The sequence below is a fragment of the Nelumbo nucifera genome, chromosome 4, assembly GCF_055504915.1.
Source record: "Nelumbo nucifera cultivar China Antique chromosome 4, China Antique-T2T, whole genome shotgun sequence".
In the NCBI taxonomy this organism is placed as follows: Eukaryota; Viridiplantae; Streptophyta; class Magnoliopsida; order Proteales; family Nelumbonaceae; genus Nelumbo; species Nelumbo nucifera.
This window is the reverse complement of record NC_142652.1, coordinates 68,587,858-68,603,877: the sequence shown is the minus strand read 5'-3', so window position 1 is coordinate 68,603,877 and position 16,020 is coordinate 68,587,858. Positions and strand designations below refer to the sequence as shown.

The 16,020-nt window shown below is 36.8% G+C and overlaps 1 protein-coding gene across 1 annotated transcript in view; it reads right to left on the bottom strand.

Moving 5' to 3' along the window:
• The window catches only part of LOC104586053 (HAD-superfamily hydrolase, subfamily IG, 5'-nucleotidase), a 72,449-nt gene extending 58,127 nt beyond the window's left edge, over positions 1-14,322 (bottom strand). Inside the window, exons 1-3 of the mRNA XM_010243154.3 lie at positions 13,853-14,322; positions 11,722-11,819; positions 998-1,117 (exon numbers count right to left, since the gene is read on the bottom strand). Of these exons, the coding sequence (XP_010241456.1) occupies positions 998-1,117; positions 11,722-11,819; positions 13,853-14,135 (501 nt within the window). The 5' untranslated portion in view covers positions 14,136-14,322. The remainder of the gene's footprint in view (positions 1-997; positions 1,118-11,721; positions 11,820-13,852) is intronic.
• Between the last annotated feature and the right edge of the window lie 1,698 nt (positions 14,323-16,020).

Genomic DNA, 16,020 nt, shown 5'->3' with positions numbered 1-16,020 from the left:
TATTTAAGCGCCAATAATTTAACAATGGATATTGACACTGAACAGAACAGAACAAGAAATGATTTAGCCAACCTCATATAGTTGGGATAAGGCTTGGATGATGATGATAGTGACACTGAACAGAACCAAGGTTCGCATAGTATCATACATATCATATTGGTATTGAAAGTCATCAAAATTCGAAATATTGAGATTTAAGAGATATTAACAGTTTGAACTATTAATACTCATCCTAATAAGCCTATCTGTAAATATCAAACAGAAAAAATAAAATAAAAAAAGGAGTACCAACCCTTTGACATGCACGATCCTCAATTTCTTTTCTTTTTTTTTTGTATTGTGCATGTTGATATTTTAAACCTTGAACAGAACAGAATGGCTAAACATTATTCATGTAACCGACCCCATATATTTAGGACATGGCTTAGATGATGATGAGTTATATTAGTATGATGTCCATTACTTATTTTCTTGGATTCTTATACTTCTTTGCTGGATTTAATGTGTCATTTCTTTGCTTATTTGCCTTGGATTCAGTATGTTGTAATACACATTTACTTGGATCAATTATGCTATTGACTTATTGCTTTGTTTATTTCTTTGAATTCTTTCTATATGAAAACTCGTGATTTTGTCTTGTCGCTTTCTTGAATGCAGTTGACTATATTGTGTATGGAATTTGGAATATTATGTTTTATGGTAGAGAGTAACATGGCCTCATGAAACTAATTGTGTAATATGTCTTGATATGGAAAATTCATTAATATTAACTTTCTTTTAGCATTTTCAATATAAAACAAGAAGAAATTAAAAATATTGCACATGTTAACATGAACCATATCCAATAAATTGAAGGTGTTATTTGTCAAAATTACCACCTAACTAACACCTAGGCACTTGGATTGTAGTGAGATGAACCAAAAACAGTACAGATGCAAATAATTAAGACTTACATAACAATGAAATTCTATGTAGTATTTAAAAAGACAATGATTACCATCACATTATAATGTATTAAAGTATAGTCCATGTCATATCCAATAGCACTGATTGACCGAAGATTAAGCGTTCGGCTACAAAATATGCCACGAGGAGAATGTCTTGATGAGAAGGGATCCTGCATACCAAAATTAATTGTTAAAGAACAATTAAGTATGCACCGCTTCATAGGTAACAAGTAAGAAATAATAATGTTAGAGAGATTTCAAAATATAACTGCTAGCTAGTATATACAGGGTAATGAGAAGGAACATCTCAATAGACTTATCGCACGCAGCAAATTGAAATGAGGACACCTCAAAATAAAACTTTTTTTTGAGAATAAAGCATAGATCTCCATAAGTGCTAATACAAGCTGCTCAACTGATCAGATAATTAAATCCTAAGAAACCTACATCACTAGATAATTTAACAAAATTTAACATCACTATGGTCACATTGCATTAGTTATTCTTTGACTGTCTGTCTTCCCAATCTTTGATTCCAGCGCATTTGTCAAGGTGTGTGGGCAATTCTAGGCAATAGTAGTGTGCCTAGTTGCACAAGCAACTGCTCAGGTTTTGCCTAGGTGAAAGAATTTTACAAAGAATAAACTAAGTTAGGTTCTACATTAGTTTCCCAGTTTATTTACTGATCACATGCATGTGAATTATATATATATAGACAAATAGATAGATAGATAGATAAAGCAATGCCCTTTACTAATAAGTAATAACATTAACTTCCTTTCAAAACATAGCCAATCATTACATTTAAAAGACAAGCATTTCAAATCTACCAATTTCAATATTTCAAATACAATATTATAATATTACAAATATTTAATAGAAAAACTACATGTCAAAAAAAATATTAGCGATTAAAGAAGGCCAAATTCTATAAAAATAAAATTTTCTAGAAATAAAGAATACCAAAAAGGGAAAATAACAGGGGGAAAAATAATTAGGGTGGGTGGCTCCCTAAGGAGTCAAAGTTGGTGATAGGGTGGTTACAAACAAGTAGTATGGGGATTAGGATTCACAGGAAAACCATGAGAGAGACTAGAAGCCTTTCAAGAGAAATTGATTTACTTGTTAGATGGGTTAAAAGGTCAACAAATGGTTTGGCTGATACATTAACCAAACAAGGGCTAAATAGGAGAGAATTATCCTGGGCTGAACTGTAATAATGAATTCTTTTTGGGGTCAGATTCCTTAACTCTAGGGACTGAAGCTGTGTATTCTTATTTAAGTTTAATTTAATGAAAGTTACTTTTCCTAACAAAATAATAATAATAGCAACAACAACAACAAGGGGCAAAGCCCCTATTCTTTTCAAAACCCATGAAACATGGTGTACTGGTCAATTTGAATTTCGTATTCTATTTCTATTGTTAATAAAAATATTTCTTATTTATCATACTTATTTTTGTTTAATATGATAGATATATAATATTGGAGGTGTACACAATTTTCTCTTTTTTTGTAATTTCTACAATTTTTATTTCCATCTATTTTTGAATTTTATTATATAATTATGGCATCATGGGTTAACCCATTTAAGTTGAAAGAAAAAAAAAACAATTTAATTTTTCAGTACTTTAGATTTTCTATTTTATTTCCATAATTAATTCTAAAAAAATCTTGTTTATCCTACCCATCTTTGTTTAACATGATAAATATATAATATTTGAGGTGACTTAAATTTCTCCATAATTTTTCTATGTTTTAGTAATTTTTATATATTTCTATCTATTTTTATTATTTAATTATGACATCATTGGTTATTGTTTAATCTAGCAAATGTAGAATGCCCATAGGGTATCTCTATGAATCATCTGACCCTTTTCTGCAAATTTTACTCTAAAGTCTGGAATCATTTCAGAAAATTTGCTCCAGTTGTTGGGTGCTTCTCAGATTATGTGAAGGCCTTGTTAGCTGGGTGGAGGGTGCAAGAAATGTCCAAGAAAGGGAGAACTTGCTGGGATGTGATTCCCCCTAGCGGTTTTGTGGGTAATCTGGTCTGAAAGGAATAGTATAATTTTTTTAGCAAAAATCGAATCCAGAGGAGGTGGTTATCAATTCTGCAGTTGACATCTTGAGAGCTTGGCTTTCTACTCTTACATGTTTCAGTCCTGATGACCTTTCTTCCTCTTTCTTGAATGTAAATTTTTTGGGGGCTGTTATAATTCGGCCTGCCTTTGAGTTCTGTTAGTCTGATAACAGCTAAGAAGAAAGAGGAAGAAAGAAGGAAGAAAGAGAGAGAAAGGAGAGAAGAAAAGTCTGGTTCGAATTAGGGAAAAAGTTCCTCTCCCATTCGGCCAGACATGTTTTTATATTATTAATATAATGGGAAAGACACATGTGCCCTTATTTAAGTGAGGGACACTAGTTCTACTATAATATTACAAATCAGCAACCTCAACATAAGTATAAAGACAGAAATACCCCTACACTAACACTCCCCCTCAAGCTAGTGAGTATATATCATATAATCCCAGCTTGTTACATATGTAGTCCACTCTTCCCCAACTCAACCCTTTTGTAAATAAGTCTACCCACTGGTTTCCTGTATTAACGTATGCAGTGTCTATCACTCCATTCAGCACTTTCTCTCTCACAAAGTGACAGTCAACCTCTATGTGCTTGGTTCTTTCATGAAACACCGGATTAGAAGAAATATGAACTACAGCCTGATTGTCAAAATAGAGCTTCATTGGAGTATTAATGTTGTATCCTATCTCCTGTAGAAGGTTCCTTAACCACACTAATTCACAAGCAGTATGTGCCATAGCTCTATATTCTGCCTCTACACTGCTTCTTGCCACGATTGGTTGCTTCTTACTTTTCCATGTCACCAGATTACCCCACAGAAAAGTGCAATAATAACCTGTGGTAGACCGCCTATCAGACATAGAACCGGCCCACTCAGCATCAATATACCCTTCTATTTCAAGTTTTCGACCACTTTTGTATATCAAACCACGACCAAGGGCCCCTTTTAAATACCTCACAATTCTTAGAACCGCATTCCAATGAGAAACCAGAGGTTTCTGCATGAACTGACTTACCACACTAAGCGCAAATGAAATATCTGGCCGAGTAATGGTTAGGTAGTTCAGTTTACCTACAAGTCGTCGGTATCTGCCAGGGTCTTCAAACACTTCACCCATATCACTGCTCAGCCTAGTATTTGTTTTCATAGGTGTTTCAGTTGGTTTAGCACCTAACAAACCTGTTTCTTCCAGCAAATCAAGCACATATTTCCTCTGACACAAATTAAAACCATACTTAGATCTTGCTACTTCTATCCCCAAGAAATATTTCAATTTACCAAGGTCCTTTGTTTGAAGATGTTCCTGTAAAAAAGTCTTCAACCTGTCAATGCCCATTTTATCATTCCCAGTAATAACAATATCATCTACATACACCACCAATAGTATTTTTCCTACCGGAAAGTCATGACTGAAGACGGAATGATCAACTTGGCACTGTTTCATACCAAACTTCTTTACCACCTCACTGAACCTACCAAACCATGCTCGATGAGATTGTTTAAGCCCATATATAGCCTTTTTTAGTCTGCATACCTTACCATCCTCCCCCTGAGCAACAAACCCTAGTGGTTGCTCCATGTAGACCTCCTCGAGTAAATCACCATGCAAAAAGGCATTCTTGATATCAAGCTGATATAGGGGCCAATCATACATAGCTGCAATAGTATTTTTCCTACCGGAGAGTCATGACTGAAGACGAAATGATCAACTTGGCACTGTTTCATACCAAACTTCTTTACCACCTCACTGAACCTACCAAACCATGCTCGATGAGATTGTTTAAGCCCATATATAGCCTTCTTTAGTCTGCATACCTTACCATCCTCCCCCTGAGCAACAAACCCTAGTGGTTGCTCCATGTAGACCTCCTCGAGCAAATCACCATGCAAAAAGGCATTCTTGATATCAAGCTAATATAGGGGCCAATCATACATAGCTGCAAGAGAGATCACAACACGAACTGACCCTATCTTAGCAACTGGGGAGAAGGTCTCTGTGTAGTCAATACCATAGGTTTGAGAGTACCCTTTTGCAACCAATCAAGCTTTCAGGCGCTCAACACTACCATCAGGCAAATACTTAACAGTATAAACCCACTTACAACCGACAGCCTGCTTCCCAGGAGGAAGAGCGGTGAGGTTCCAAGTATGATTATGAAGTAGAGCTGAGAGCTCTTCTTCCATTGCACAGCACCACCCTGGAGAGGCAAGGGCTTCCTAGACATCCTTAGGGACAACAACTGAGGATAACAAAGAGATAAACTGGCGATGGGAGACGGAAAGGTGAGTGAGTGAAACATGATTAGAAATAGGATGAAGGGTGCAAGTGCGTTTACCTTTCCGCAAGGCAATGGGAAGATCAAGATCAGATACTGGGATCGGGGCTGGTGTGGAGACAACTGCCGGATCTGTTGACGGTGATGGAGCCAGAGAAGTAGCAACCAGTACACGTGGGCGATGTGTATACACTTGACGGATAGGTGGGCGTTCAACAAGTAGTGGCACTGGAGGCAAGGACTTGGTCACGGCTGGAACAAGGGGAACAGAATCAGCAACTGGAAGTGGAAGAGGGGGAGGTGATGAGGAGGAAGAAGCATCACCGGACCCCAAGAAAAACGGAGTAGACTCAAAGAAGTTAACATCAGCACACACAAAGGAACGTCGAGAACTAGGACGGTAACACTTATACCCTTTCTGGATCCGAGAATAGCCAAGGAAGATGCACTTGAGGGATCGTGCATCTAACTTGTCGTTCCCAGGGCCCAGATTATGGACGAAGAAGACACACCCAAATACCCGAGGAGAAAGAGGAAACGGAGACAAGGTGGGAAACAAGCTGGTAAATGGGGAATGACCATCAAGGATAGACGTGGGCATCCGATTAATCAAGAAGCAAGAGGTAAGCACCGCATCACTCCAAAAGGGTTTGGGAACATTCATGTGATGCATAAGCGATCGTGCTGTTTCCAAGAGATGACGATTCTTTCTCTCAGCCACCCCATTTTGTTGTGGGGTGTAGGTACATGAGGTCTGATGTATAATGCCATGTTGGTCCAAGTATTCTTGAAATGATGAAGATTCACGGCCATTATCAAAACGAAAAATTTTAATGTGAACACCAAATTGATTGTGAATCTCAGCATAAAATTTCTGGAAGATGGTAAACAAAACTTCTTTCTTTCATTAAATAGAGCCACATCATCCTTGAAAAATCATCAACAAAAATGACAAAATATCTATATCCATTGTATGACATCACTTTATAAGGACCCCAAACATCTGAGTGAACCAAAGAAAAAGGACTCGACACACAGTTATCAACCCTATAACTAAAGGGAACACGATGGTGTTTCCCAAACTGACACGACTCACAATCTAAAACAGAAAGTTAACTCAACGAAGGAACTAAAGATTTCAAAACTTTCAACGAAGGATGACCAAATCGAAAGTGCCACTAGAGAGGAGAGAAAGATGACTGGAGAGCTATTGATGTTCTTCCACCACCGTCAAGATAATACAATCCACCAGCTTCATCCCCTCCACCAATCTTCATCCCCGTTTTGAGATCCTGAAAAACACACATAGAAGGGTAAAAGGTAATGGAACAATTAAGTGACTTGGTCAGCTTACTAACAGACATAAGGTTAAATGGAAATTTAGGGATTGTGATGTTGAGCAATGAGAGGGAAGAAAACACACCTGGAGTTCCAGTCATGTGATCGGAGGCTCCAAAGTCAATAATCCAGGGATTGGGTGTGGATGCCAAACAAGCCATACCTGAGTGTGCGAAAGTAGCCGTGTTCTGTTGAGATGTGGATTGGACAAACCTCTCATACTCATCACGGGGAACACTCACCATCTCCTTCCCGGGACCACCTGTGGATGTAGAAGGCATCTGATCAGCTGAACGATTCTCTTGTCTGAAATTGGAACTGGTGTCACTAGTCATGGCATGATTGGCCCAGGTTGAGGGTGGACCATGCAAGTCATAGCAATAATTAATTGGTATGTCCATCCATACCACAATGAGTACACCTCGGACCCGAGCCACGTCCTCTACCACGGGCTCCCCCTGAATCTCTACCTCCAGTACGACCACCACCACAGTTATATGTAGGTCCACCACCACCACTCCGGCCATATACCGGACCATTGCTACCACCACGGCCAGACTAAGCTCCTCGAGCTCCACCTCTAACACCACAGCCCCTTGACACTGCAAAGGTTGATCTATCTGAGACAGATTTCTCAGTAGATCCAATAGAAGTCCTCCGAAGTCGAGCAAACACCTCTTCTAAAGAAGGGAGAGCTGACCCTCCTAGTATCTGAGCCCGTACTGGTTCATACTCAAATTTCAACCCTACCAAAAATCGAGTCACGTCAAGTTGTTCTCTCTGTTGTTGCTGAATTTTGACATCAGAAGTGAGGGGGTGATAAACATTCAACTCATTACGGATGTTTCTCATACTAGCATGGTACTACTCAAGACTTTGATTGCCCTGTTGCAGATTAAAGTATTCTTGATACAGCTGATATACTCTAGTTGTATTGTCTTGACCAGGATACAACTTCTTAGCATGGTCCCACACCTCTTTGGCAGTGTCAAGAAACATGAAATTTACACTAATCTTGGGCTCCATACTATTCCATAACCACGTGATAATCTGTGCATCCTCTTGTTCCCAGTCTTCATACTCATGAGAATCAGTGGAGGGTTTCTCCTCCCTTATGTGTTTCACCTTCTTCTTTGCCTTCAGAAAAACTTCTACAGATTTAGCCCAAGGTACAAATTCTCACCATTCAGTTTAATGGAAGTCATTTGAACATTCAGGTAATCAGTAGGTATCATCACATTAGATTTGCTATCACTGTTATCTCCCATTGCTGAATTCTGTTATCACTGAATTCGGCACACTGCACACTACTTGATCACACTAATCACACTGGTTTCAGCACTTGTTATTGCTGAAGGTTGCACTCTTTACACCACAAACCCTACCCTACGACTACCTGAAATCTCACCACTATATGAGCACCACTCCTCCTTCGAATCACAAAAAAAAACAACATAAACCCTAGCACACTACAGTCTGAAATCCCATCATACGATCTGAAACATACTTTTTATTTGATTCATAACAGAAAATATGCATAGAAATCTCTTACCTCATCACCTGAAAGACAAACCACACAAGAAGAAAATCAGTCCACACAAGACACCCACTGCACCACACGAATCAGCCCTCTTCTCTTCATCGATTAGGGGAGGGCTTCTTAGAAACCATAGCAACCGACCACACAAGACACAACTGGAGGCATAGAAACCTCCAAGGAAAGAGGGCGATCACTCCTTTTCATCCCTTTCCCTTATCTCCAATGGATGGCAGGGAAGTCAAGGGAAAACCCTAGATTGAGTGCGCAGAGAACAAAAATCTGGGCAGATCCGAGTTGCTTAGTTGTACTCTGATACCACGTTATAATTCGGCCTGCCTTTGAGTTCTGTTAGTCTGATAACAGCTAAGAAGAAAGAGGAAGAAAGAAGGAAGAAAGAGAGAGAGAAAGGAGGAGAAAAGGAGAGAAGAAAAGTCTGGTTCGAATTAGGGAAAAAGTTCCTCTCCCATTTGGCCAGACATGTTTTTATATTATTAATATAATGGAAAAGACACATGTGCCCTTATTTAAGTGAGGGACACTAATTCTAATATAATATTACAGATCAACAACCTCAACATAAGTATAAAGACAGAAATACCCCTACACTAACAGGGGCCCTTAAAGGTTTTTCTTGTACAAAATACTCTTGTACAGAGGACCATACTTGTATATTTCTTCAGTTAATACAATTTATACTTTACTTTTCTGAAAAAAAAATTATGACATCATTGGTTGACCAGTTTTGTGCAAATGGTTGGACCGCTAACACACCACTTAAATGGAAAAAACAGTTTTTTGTTCGAGTTAGTTTTAATTTTTATTATATTTCCATTATTAATAAAAATAATTCGCGTTTATCACATTTATTTTGGTTTAATATAATGAATATATAATATTAGAGATGTATCCAAATGTTTTCTACAAAATTTCTATATTTTTTAATAATTTTGTGTGTTTATATCTTTTTTAACATTTTGTTATTTAATTATGACATCAGAAGTTAACCCATTTGACCTAAAAGGTTGAATATTGACCGACTACTTGAATAAGAAATCAATTTTCTTTCTAAGCTGATTTTTAATTTTGTATTTCATACTTCTTATTTATTATAATTATTGTTTGTTTAGTATGATGGATATATAATATTAAAGGCGTGCCCAAAATTTTTATATTTTTGTATTTTTATTTATTTTTAATTTTTTACTACTTAAGTATGACATCATGGTTTGACCCATTTAACCCAAGATGATTCTTGAATTACTTACCTGCCACCTAGGCAAAACAATAATTTCATTTTCAAGCTAGTTTTAAACACATAAGTTTTGTATTGTTAAATTATTGGATTTAGATTTAATTAGTAGAATTTACCGGTAAAGTGGTGAGAAATAAAAATACCACAAATATAGGATTTAATGAGTATTCTTGCAATTTTATATTATTATTTACTTTTAAATTTTTACTTAATTATGACATCATGGATTGACCCATTTGACCCAAATGATTGAATTACTTACCTTATCAAAGAACAATTTCGTATTCAAGTCAGTTTTAAACACATAGGTTTTATATTGTTAAAATTATTGGATATAGATTTAATTGGTAGAATTTATTGGTGAGAAACAAAAATACCTCAAATATGAGATTTAATGAGAGAGAATGGGAGATAACACCTTAAATATAGGACTTAATGAGAGGGAATTGAATGAAATGAAAAGTAGTGGTTCAAATTGTGTTTTTTGCCCTTGTAGTCTAAGAGGGACCAAATTCAGAAGTGGGGGTATTTTTTGATGAATGATAATAAATTTATTAATTCAAAAGAAGATTTAGAGTGAGTTCATACAACATCCCAGGGAGAGGCGCAAGATGCAGCTCCTCCTTGAATCTTACAAGTAAACTAGGAAAGAAAAGCAAGAATCACAACTAAGCCCAAAACAATTCTTCCCTATTTACCCCTTGCTTGGCTAACACATCTGACAAAGTATTTGTTGATCTCCCCACCCACTATACAGTGACCAACATATTCCTTGTCAACCAACTAAATTTCTTCATTTCATTCTTGTAACGCCACATAGCCTCTTCAGGATTTTTCAACCAACCCACCACCACTTTGGAATCCCCCTTGATTGTTAGGTGTTGTACCCCCAGTTGGTTTGCAAATTGCACCCATTGTACAGCAGCTAAAAGTTCTACCCTGATGGAGTCCCCAATTCCCAAGGGACCTGAGTAGAGCAACAAAATCTCTCCCTTCTCATTTCTCAAAGCACCCCCCATTCTAGATAATCCTGGATTGCCCATGCTACTTCCATCAAAGTTCAACTTCAGTGAGTCTTCGGATGGAGGAAACCAGCTTGTAATTGATTTGTCCTTTAGGGGTGAACACCTCGCTACTGCTGACCAATTTCTACAAAGGTCATTAAAGGAGAATTGATGAAAGATTTCCAAGGTCTTCAGCCAAGGTATTGCCCTATTTAACACACAGTCTTTCAATTCCTGACTGCTCCTTTCCTTTTCTTGAAAAATTCTAATATTCCTTTCTTCCCAAAGAGTCCAAATCAAGGCAGCACGAGAACATCTCCACATAATTCTCCCTATTTTTGTGTAGGCCAATAAAAGGTAGAATGGTTGAAGAGCATGTGAAGTTCTGCTGGTAGACTCCAACTACTCCCAAACAACGAAAGTAGCCAAACCCAAAGGTCTGATAGAAGTGGGGGTATTTTAGTTAGGAAAAAGTCCACAAAGCTCATTCATTTAATATACCTTAAATATAGAAGGAATGGAAGTTAATACCTTAAATATAGGACTTGAAAGGGAATAGGATGAACTCAAAAAGTAGTTCAAATTACATTTTTGTCCTAATAATAATGAGGGACAAATTCAAAAATAGAGGTGTTTTAGTCAAGAAAAGTCCAGAATCTAGACCTCATTTCCACTTTTAATAGTAGTATGTGTGTGTATATACCATGACAACTATGGACTCCAATGAGCCATTGTGCTCTAGGATACCTGTTTAGTTGGTTCTTCTTCAAAAAACCTGCTTTGAACTTTTTTAATACAATGTTTTATAATTAATATAACTTGTAACCATAAGAATGAGGTATGGTAGGAGAGTTTCCTGTTCTGAAGAACTAGGGATCATGCACCTCCATGAGGAGGGAAAGGGACTCTTTTGTAACTTTGTCACAGAAATAAGCAACATTAGCAGGTATCCCTTATAAGTAACATGTTGCACCAGAAGCAAAATGATAGAAGAGGACTTATATAAGCAAACTCATATGCAAGATAAAATGTGACAAGAGAATTGATTCTAACAAGTGGGTCTCTCTCTTTGGCTGATAGATGGTGGAAGACACCAGCCATATTAGTCATTCATCAACATTCCATGTACCTCAATAACATGGCATGGCTAACATTTGATATATTAAACTTCTAAATAGGAGTGTTTGTGGGATTCATAGATGGGGGTTTTGATAGAAAAAAAAAATGTATCCAACATATTTCCTATCAGCTGTAAGAAAGATAAAATTTCCATCATACCATGATTCCTAAGTTACTAAGCAGATCCTCAGCTTCTTTTGCCTCCACCCTGGCTATCTCCTCAATGGGACCCTCTAAGGTTGCTCGGCCATCAATACCTACACAGGAATATTAAAAACATGCATTATAGCTGAGCTTTTAGGAACTGGTTACCAAAATATACAGAGTTCAACTTCTTTGCTCCTGATTGTTAAAAAGATACATGGCAAAACATTTTCACTTTAAAATCTTAACCATAGAGGCAAGTACAATGCCAGATAATTCATCTTCTATTATGGGACTGAAGTGCATAGCACAAATTTTGGAAGGACTATCAACTGCATCAAAAACTTAGGCAACCAAAAGATTATTTGGAAGATGCATCCTGGAATCAAATGAAGCAATACAACCAAGATGTTAAATTGACTCATTAAACACATATCATACGAAGCAATACAAGTAATGCTGGGAACTCTCAAATCAAAATAATGGTCATGTAGAAAAGTTCTTAGTTCATTTTGTTTGTTATCTTGGCATTTTTTTTTATTTGAGGGGATGATGTAGGGCCTACCCAAACAGCCTCTGGTTAAATGGGTGAAATGAGCCTTAAGCAAGCTTAAAGCAGGTTTACGAAGCCCTCAGATTGCTAGTTGAAACTTGGCATTAACTTTCCCAACAAATTAGGCTGGACAAAATTTAAAGAGATTGAATGGTCACCAGAACAAGCAAAGCAGAACTGAAGATTGGGTGAAAAGGAAATCAAATAGTAGTGAGGATGGCCACTGTAGTAATTAGAGAGGATTGCAGAAATTCAATAAAAAATAAAATACAGAAGGAAAGAAAGGAAAAAAATGGTAAGTAGGACAATGCGTAAGGAAGCTGAAGAGATAATCCAAAAATTGAAGAACATAAGAACAACAATTAAAGAAAAAGATAAACCTGAAACAATAGAACAGAGATTCAATTTTGTATGTGTTATCTATTTTCTGCTAAGTTCATGTGCTTGAAAGCATTTTTCTGCTTTTAACCTACTCAAGGTTTCTAGAGTAGACCTCTCCACATGAAAATAAACAACCAAGCCAAGCACTGTTCTCTTCATTGCATTTCTTAGTTTTTGCTTATGACTTATGAATGTTCTTGGAAATGCTTAGGCCTCACTACTAAATTGGATTCCCAAAACTAATCAAACTAAAGCCGAGCAAGTTTGGAGAGATCTCTCATCAACTATTTCAAAGGGAGAATTCTGCTTTTCTCAATTAATTAGGCCTCATGTTTTACCAGTACTGACTTTGTTAAATATGAGAGAGAGACCCATGGACAAAATAGAGTCGATCAGAATGGAAATATGATCAGATATGAATTTCGAATAAAGCAAAAAATTTACATGGGTCTTGCCCCATGCAGTGTAATATAGATTGAAAATAAAAAACACTGCAATACAATAGTATCATTACAAAAGTTCAAAAAGAAAAATAAGAAAAAAAAAAGTTATACTACATCTCAACAAAGCTTCATAGCATACTTTCCAAACATCAACTAGAAAATTTTATCCATCAGTTTGAAAGAAAATATAAAGGATTGTAACTATATTTCAAATCTCACCTAAATGATGATAAGTCCGAAATGCACCATTAAGTTTATTCTGGTCCAACATATCAACTTTAGAACTCCATTTAGTGAACAATTTCAAGAACATGTTGCAACTTATATCACGTCCATCATCCTTCCTGAGTTCACTCTCAGTTGCTCCCATTCTTCTGGATCAACTATACTGAGGTCATACAACCGGTCTGACTATCCTTCTAAAAGGTCTAGTTGTTTAATAACTGGGTCTTGTGTAGCAGCCATTACTTTTAGAAGGTATCGTTAATATGCTAGAATTTATTGTTGACTGGACCCCCATTAGTTCATTACTTCATATATTACTTCATAGAGCAAACATTGCCCAGAGGCTCATAAGCTACCGAGTAAAGTATATTTTTCCTTGGTTCGCGAGTAAGGGAGAAAATAAACAGCAACAGCATTTATGATGAAAAGACAACATTAAATTACAAATAACAAGTTACAAGCACAGGTGCTCAAACTGAGAACAAAGGAAATACTCTGTTTAACTTTAACTAACATCCGCTAAAGGATATAGAGTGGACGTTACCAAAAGCCTCTAAGTGTTCCTTCGTAACATTTAAGTTCCCTTTCGTGCTCTCTCCAAGATAATCAACATCTGACTTGCTTGATGAAGTGACCGAAAATACTTCCCCACTAACCGGCTTTGCATCGACAGTGCAGGAACATACCATAGTTGACTTTGCTGAGCCTGAAGCAGCAAAACGCAGATGATAAATCGGTCTTGCGGCAGGACTTCTAAGTTGACTCGTTACTAAGACGGGAGATTGAACTATCACTGAAAATCGACTTGAAACCTCGATAAAATCCATCCTTCTCTTGCTGAGATCTCTCTGGGCTTCGAGGCAAATGGGTTTCACCGGAAATTTCTCCGCCGCTGGTGGAACACCGAGAGAGAGAGAGAGAGAGAGAGAGAGAGAGAGAGAGAGAGGGATTTCACTGCGATGAGTGCGATGGGTCTATCTGGTCTCAGATATCGGATTTTTTAGGGGGAAATGTTCATTGCTTTTGGAGGGCATTTTCGCCAGTTAAAAGTATAAACAACCGTTGAAGTCGGGCATTTAGTGCTGCAACCGAATCTGATATAAAGATATGATTCGAATCGAATACTATCCGTTGGATTTATATAGTACGGATCAATTTTGGATTGCAATATTGAATATCATTAATAAATTAACAGAAAAAAAAAAACATTAATAAATCTATTCATAAAAAGGATAGCATTAATAAATCAAATTAAAATAATTAAAATATTATATATTAATAAAATAACTAATTTTTTTGTGAGATTTAAAGGAATTTTTTCTTTTCTTGTTAAAAATGCAATATTAAATCAAATATATAAGATATAAACTTTAAATAGAGAGATAAATTTAGGCTCTCCTCTCTTGGAAAAAATACAAATATAAATATATACAATATAAATACATAGAAAATAATATAAAATACAAGACTTTGCACTCTTTATAATTGTATTTGTATTCCTTCCAAACTGAGCATTAGCTGTACTTAGTTGCAATGTAAATAAATTTATTCCGATGCAAAACCATGGTAGTGCAAATGATTTGAGTGTAAATTCTAAATTATTTTTGTTCCAAATTTTATCTTATTTTGTTTTGTTGCAGTACAAATAAAGTAAATTAAGACATGAAGTAGAACAAAGTAAAATCTAAAACAAATTAAATCAGAATTTGCATTTTTTATATTTGCACTCCCATGCATTTGTACTAGTGCAAATAAAATTGCACTGCAACCAAACACAACATTTAAGGCAAATGGGATTATTTGATCCGGTTTTAAACGGATCTATTTCAAATGACCCTTAGGCTGTGTTTGGTTGCAATGCAAATGAATTTTCATTGATATAAAACCATGGCAGTGCATATGATTTAAGTGTAAATTCTGACATATTTTTGTTTCAAATTTTAGTTTATTTTGTCTGTTGTAGTATAAATGAAGTAAATTAAGGCATGAAGAAGAATAAAGTAAAACCAAAAACAAAATTAAACAAGAATTTGCATTTTTTTTACTTTAGAACTCTCCCATAGATTACGCGATGTTAAAGGACCATTGTTATAAAACTTTGAGAGATTTTTTTAGAAAACTCTAAGGCTATGTTGGGTTTGAAGGAAAAGGTAGAAAAAGGAAAGAAAAGGTAAATAAACTTTTACAAACCGTGTATAGCTTTCCCTATCATTCTCTTCCTTTTTCCTATTTTTTTCCTTTAAACCAAACACAGCCTAAGAGAATTGAATAGGTATCCGAATGAATTTCATTTTGAGGAAATTGGATTTGGTTCCTGATGAGGGCAGATTTGGCCCACCAATGACATTATGACACCTGGCACCTCAGAACAACTAGGTGACACCTAGGACCACTTTGACAACAGCTCGCCTTTGCTAAGTTGATGGTGTCCCATCAGACGGTCTGGCACAGGCGCGAGCTGGCAGCCTGGCCTTGGCACGACTTGGCAGCATGGCCCTGGCGCAACCTAGCCCTGGCACGAGCAGGTGACCTGGCCCAGGCGTGACCTAGCGGCCTGGCCCAAGCACTGACCTGGCGGCCTGACACAGACGCCAACCTGACAACCCCGAGGAGCTCACCACCGTACCCCGCATTTTACGGGATTGTGACTTGTAACGACTATATTAGCTCACCCACTCCCCGAGTCAGGCGGAAATGGGCAACCTTACTAGT